The sequence below is a fragment of the Daphnia magna genome, linkage group LG3 (genome assembly GCF_020631705.1).
Source record: "Daphnia magna isolate NIES linkage group LG3, ASM2063170v1.1, whole genome shotgun sequence".
Taxonomy (NCBI): Eukaryota; Metazoa; Arthropoda; class Branchiopoda; order Diplostraca; family Daphniidae; genus Daphnia; species Daphnia magna.
This window is the reverse complement of record NC_059184.1, coordinates 2,868,026-2,874,167: the sequence shown is the minus strand read 5'-3', so window position 1 is coordinate 2,874,167 and position 6,142 is coordinate 2,868,026. Positions and strand designations below refer to the sequence as shown.

Genomic DNA, 6,142 nt, shown 5'->3' with positions numbered 1-6,142 from the left:
AAACGTTAACAGGAGAAAAAGAGACTCACGAGAATTACACATACACACACACACACAAAATAGATAGTTTTTTTTTTTTTTTTTATAGCCGAAAACCTCATCGACCGTGTGGGTGGTGTTGGGTATCAGTTCCGTTTCATATCTACGCTGGAGATGGAGAAAAGCACTAACAATGAAACTGGTTTAATCATCATCGTCCTAATAAAGATTGTCTGCTTGTAATCACGTTGGCGTCTCATCTCATCACACAGACATTCCTCAACCAAGAGAAAGGAAGGAAAATTCTCATCTTGCTATTGATGTTAAGAACTTCTTCTTTCGTTTCTTTTTCGCTTATTTTTGCCGGTACGCGCGCGCGCACGCCCCTATGGACGGTTGTGTCGTCCATGAAAGTGAGCACACACACAACGAGCAGCAGCTAAAAGCTGTTGCTGATTGTGTCTCGACGGGATCTCCTCCCCATTGGGACCCACCATGGGACATCACATGAAATCAAGGCGTGGCCAAAACCATTGACTACAGGATGGTAAGACATTGTATATCCCTCCCAACAAAGACATGGACGGCTGTCGTATAAGAAACATCGACGAAAAGAAAGTAAATAAGAATTCAGTCGACCAAACCGTAGATCCAATGGAGTAGTAAAGCCCTCAATTGAGGGCACGAAACAAAGCAAAAGGTGGGAGGATTTTCTCAAGTTCCAGAAATTCGGGTGAAGACTTACGGTGATTAATTGGACAGAGTGTTGGGTATAAGAATAACGCGAACGGGAAACACGTAACACAAAAGGACAAGCAAACGAGGGAAGGCGATCTATCACATTCAACGGAGAAATATAGCTATTTCATGCCCATTGGATGGGCCCGCACGCACCCAATAAGGCTTACACAAGTCGAATGGAACTAATAATCCGGCTTGCAACCATTTGATCCGGGACACGCGCGCCGCATTTGCTTTTAACATTTTCGTTCCTTCCCATTTTTTTTTTTTACCTATTTCCATCGAGCGCTCTGAGCTTCTACGAAACTTTAAAAACAAAAAGACGCTCTAATAATTTTTTCGTGAATAAGAAACAAACTTCTTCTTCCCACTGCTTCAGATACGAAAAAAAAAAAAATCCGTGACAAAAATATGCTTGTCAGTATCAGAACACGATATTCTTTAAAAAAAAAAAAAAAAAAAAATATCTTTTTTAAGTGAGGACCATGGATATGTGAAGTAGACGGATTGAGGCACTCACGAACAACATGCTACAACTTACTTATGCTCAGTCTCATCAAGGACGACACAAGAGTTTATTCTGTTCAAGTCAGCAACATACGCCCAACTCCTCCCGCACGGTTTCTGAGTGATGTCGCCTTTCATCTCGTCTTTCGAGCCTCCCCTCTTTGAATATACACACTTTTCTTATTTAGTCGTAAACATTCGTCTGTCCTTTCAGCAACTCCCATAACTCAAATATTGTCCACAAAAGGGTTGGCGGAGTTGCTGCTGGACATGTAATTCACCAGTCAACTGTAATTGATGAACACGCGAATGCGAGAGCTCGAGGAAATCTAATTTTCGACTGGAAAGGGAAGGAGAGAGTTGAGGCTGGGTATAATTGCATTTTGGATGGCTATCCATGTCAAGCAGACGACGGCAGATGCAAAGGATGTCCACAAGAGTAGTAGGTCACTATAATCCGCTCAATAACGACATCCACTTTGCCTATCGGTGATGTGTACACCCGCACAGCACCACGACCATCACCCACCTTTTCGAACGGCACCACCATGTTCTTGATAGTAAATGCCTTCCATGTAACCCATCCTGATAGCCGAGGATTAAGGGTACCACCAACATGAGCTCAGTTTATACACCGATTGAGTTGAGTTTTATTATGTACTGACAGTCAACGGGTAAAATTTGGAGCGCAGGAATAACAGCGGCAGCAAATGAGATATTGACCGAGAAGTATGGCAGGTGATCGCAAACAAATAGCGTGTGTAGCATGTGTGTGTGAGCGGAATTGCATTGACGTTCGTGGAGAACCGAAATCGCTGCGTAAGGAGATGGTACACAATGTGCAGACTGTGTAAAAAGCGCATCATAATGCCGGTATTCGCTTATCCCAATTGCCATAACGACTTAACGGGAGAATGTCAAACGAGGAAACGACAGAGAAAAGAAGAAAATGGAGGGGAAGAGATCGATTCAGACATAGAAGAGCCTCACTTTCGACGTGGAGACTAGAAGCGTATCATCGTAGAATTTGGTTTCGATGGTGACATTCCCACTGCACAAACAAAAAGATTTTGGCTTTACTTTTTACAAGCACATTTAAAGATTTAAAGAGTTTTTTTACTTCAAAATTTGTGCAGGCATCATTTGTGATTCTGGTGCAGCCTCAATAATTGATTGCCATGTGTTTGTGGAGTTAGGGATGACAAATCCAAAATCAAATGTCCACTCTTCCAACGCTCTCCCCTAAGTTAGCATGACAGATACTAAGTCATGTTGCTAACCACATTTTGCGCAGAACAAAAAGATTCAGTCACATACCTTAAATAGCACTTTCTGTTCCAGTCGAAAGTTCTCCAAAGGTTCAATAGAAGAGAAGTTTATTTCCCGTGAAACTGCTCTGCAATTCAAAATACTTTTTGGTACTCGTGCTTCATGCTCAACATCGGGCTGAGACCTAAAATAAGTTTTTGAAAATTCCAATCATTAAGTATTCAATCATTCAATCGAAAAACTAAAACTCACAAATCATCTGTGTTTTGCCAGAGCAGTTTGCCAGTATCCACTTCCCGAAGACTCATCCAGTTCCTGCAAGACCAAAATTTGTATTTCATCAGATGAAAACTTAAGCCATACAAATGATGCACAAGACGAACTTACACTCTGAACCCCGACAAAATATCTTCGGCTTTGGAAGGCATTGCGTATCGTGGCTTATCAAGATGTTCTCAAGCGCACAGCCGGTCGACACGAGGACGACGGCGACCAGCCGACCAGCCTTAACGTAATCTTACTTCAATTCACACTTTTGCAGCACTTCGACTGCAAGTCCGAATCGGACGAGTTCTCTTTCAAAAGTGTTTATGCTCACAACCCACACGCAGAGGGTAAAACTTTCTGTATAAGGATAATTGATTTGGTGGGCTCCGATCAATAGCAAGGTCCTATTATATGTAGAGCCGCCAACGGTTACCCCGCCAAGTAACAACTTCCGATGCAATGTCAACAAAAAACCAATAAGGATGAATTCCAATAGACGTTGCCACTTTCATGTATTTCAAACACACATGACACAAAAGGATGAAAGAATAACCTTCTGATTCTGAGTTAGGAACGAACCAAAGTCGGACACAAAGTATAATTGTGTGTCAAAACGTTCTTTTTAAACTTAAAACATAACAGTTCGATTGCGAAAAGGGAAAAACTAGAAAATTTAAATAAAACATAAAACCGAATACGGGTACACACTTCTTTTGAACGGAATGATATTGAATACAAGAATTGTGACACATTTTTCCTTTTGAATTTGTTCGTGGTTTGCACCAAAAAGATTCCTTTCTAATACATCAGTTTCGTAAAAATTAACCTTGTTTGGCTTGAGCACAGTTGCAATAAACAGTTGGCCAGCGTGAACCTGAATCTTCTTGGAACCTGATCATCTCGTCCGGATGATGGTGTTTGACGTGTTTTTCTATTATATCCGCCCAACAAGATGGGATTTGCAGACGTATTTTTGGCCAGCTTACAAGCTTGGGGAGGTCAGTTAAACTCTGTGCAGAAGTAGTTTCGGTAATAGATAGTTGAGTTTCTGAAAGTTGTTTCGGCAGGTCGTAAAGGGTTTCAGAAAACAATTTTTTGTTCCGAGGGAGAAGAACATTCCCCTCTTTCTCGCCGGATGGCGCCCGCTTGAGCGGACTTTTCTTGATATTAGGTTTTCGAACGGGAAGAGATTCAGTCGTAAATTTCAAAGGTAAAGGTTTGCTAGCCAATCTTGAGCTCCTCCTACGTTCCAACTGCTGTTCTGGCGACCGGTTTAGTGTTTTCTTAGAGGCTGAAGAAGCAGAAGCCTTCGTCACCCGTTCATCTTGGCAAATGATGGATGCTGTTACAGGTAAGAGATGTTCAACCTTAGCATTGTTATCCCCATTTAATTTTAATAATTCAGGGTCAATAAAAAGTACGCCTTCATCTGGATTGAGTCCTGACTCTATTTCATCCATCAGCTCAACGTCAGATAGACTAGCCTCGCAACCCATAAGATTACCTTCGATTGACTTTTTCAATTCAGTATAGCTTTCTTCGTGCCTTTCTTGGGTCGGTGATTTGGGTTTTTCGTCTTCCGGTGTCAAATTCTTCTTGGAGGAGCTGGGAGAGTCAATATTCCGAAGATCCCTCAATTTATTTTCTTCGATATAATTCAAAGTATCGTCACACGAAAAAGATTTTGTGGAATGCTTTTCTTCATCCGGAGAAAGATATAAAGCCAACTGACTTGATGAAGAATGAGCTGAGCTTTGGCACGAGTCAGTGTCAAGAAATAACTGTTTCCTAAGGTTACAGGAACGAGTGGGAGACCTAGTTTCAACGACATTCCAAGAAGATAGCTGGGGCCGACGATGTGATCGAATGGTACGCAAGACATATCGGCGCGCTCTTTTCTCGGTCGGAGTTACGACAAACGGTGTAGGAAAGCGTAATCGGAGGGATTTTTGAAATTCAGCGAGTGGCGTCTGTGACGGAGTCGGAAAAATTGGCATAATTTCGGTTTGAGGCTTTGAGGATACGCCAGCATCAATGGGCTCGGTTGAGGGAGGCGTCAAAGGAAACAAGCATCCGGCTGAAAGAGGAATTATACCCCTTATGGAAGCCACCCCGATGCAAACAGGTTGAGATGATTTTAACGGTGTTTCTGGTATAGTGGAAGGTTCACTATTTACATGGTTGTCATTTTTTCTTTCCTCATTTTTATGGTCATTTTCACAGTGGCCTCCATTTTCTTCTTTGTTGAAATGCTCCAGGTAATTCATGTCTTTTTCTATTTGATTATTTTCTGTTTTAGAGTTTTCAGCTGATTTTTGGGTGCCAACGGCATAGCAGTGTGATCCTTCCAGCTCTACAGGTTCTTCATCTAGGGAATCAATGTTATAGTAAGGATTTTGTTATACTGAAAAAAAGTAACAACCTGTGATTTCATCACACAGCAATCTTTTTAAAAATGCTGCAGAACGCTCACGTGTAGTCATACATAGAGAAGGATGCATTGATAAACTATTCAAAAAGTTACAAACTTGAAGTTCATACTCTTTTTGCGACTCAGCTTGCCTAAGACAAAACATTTAAGTCAACCAAGTTATAATTGTTGAACAGCTATGACGAAACATTTACCTTGATTGGAATACTACCAATTCAGCATACTTTGAGAACAATGGTGTAATCTTAGTATCAAAATCTGGTATTGCCTATGGAAATAACAAATATTAATAACTCCACGAATTACAATGAAAACTTTTGGTACCTCTACTGAGGAGCTGTGGACTTCATTCACATTGCTAATAAACTCTTTCAGTAGAGTTATGCAGGTATTCAGATTTGGCAAAGATTGGATATTTACAATCTCTTTTCTTATTGACCTATCATGATGTTGGGCTAAGTTCTGTATTCCAAGTGCCAAAGATGGAATAAAATGTTACCTGACCGACCGAGTAATTAACTCGTCAAGTTGCTCCCGGAAGTCTTCGTTTTTCAATGAGGCTTCAATCAATTTGTTAAAGTGCAAAAAAATTTCCTTGGACCAGGAAAACTCTGGGCACAGAAATCTGAAATTCATCATGAAACACGGAAATAGACGCCTTGAAGAAGAACACTTAAATATGTTGAACGTTGTTTGTCTTGACCCGACACGTGCTTCTGCGTATCTGCTGATTTTTCATCTTTTGATTTTTGAACCGGCAAGGGAAGGGTAAATTGCTACGTCGCCAGTTTTACATGGGGATTATAAAAAGAAAAAGAAAAAAAAAAAAGAAAAAAAAAAAAGAAAAAAAGAAATATGGAAAAGGAAAGGAAAGAAGGATAAGGATGGAAAATACAGAAAAGGATAAAAGATACAAAAAGATACCCAGGGAAATTTTCACTGAGATAA

At 40.7% G+C, this 6,142-nt stretch overlaps 2 protein-coding genes across 2 annotated transcripts; both read right to left on the bottom strand.

Annotated features, from left to right (window-relative positions):
- Positions 1-1,849: 1,849 nt before the first annotated feature.
- On the bottom strand, positions 1,850-3,196 carry LOC116918982 (retinal rod rhodopsin-sensitive cGMP 3',5'-cyclic phosphodiesterase subunit delta). The gene is made up of 5 exons (XM_032924808.2): positions 2,884-3,196; positions 2,749-2,811; positions 2,545-2,680; positions 2,348-2,469; positions 1,850-2,278 (listed from the first exon to the last, which is right to left on the bottom strand). Exons 1-5 carry the CDS (start codon positions 2,922-2,924, stop codon positions 2,197-2,199), a joined length of 444 nt encoding a protein of 147 aa, XP_032780699.1. The 5' UTR covers positions 2,925-3,196; the 3' UTR covers positions 1,850-2,196.
- A 62-nt stretch (positions 3,197-3,258) lies between these two features.
- On the bottom strand, positions 3,259-5,968 carry LOC116918973. Its single transcript, XM_032924794.2, has 5 exons — positions 5,694-5,968; positions 5,519-5,633; positions 5,389-5,462; positions 5,186-5,325; positions 3,259-5,131 (listed from the first exon to the last, which is right to left on the bottom strand). Exons 1-5 carry the CDS (start codon positions 5,831-5,833, stop codon positions 3,585-3,587), a joined length of 2,016 nt encoding a protein of 671 aa, XP_032780685.2. The 5' UTR covers positions 5,834-5,968; the 3' UTR covers positions 3,259-3,584.
- Between the last annotated feature and the right edge of the window lie 174 nt (positions 5,969-6,142).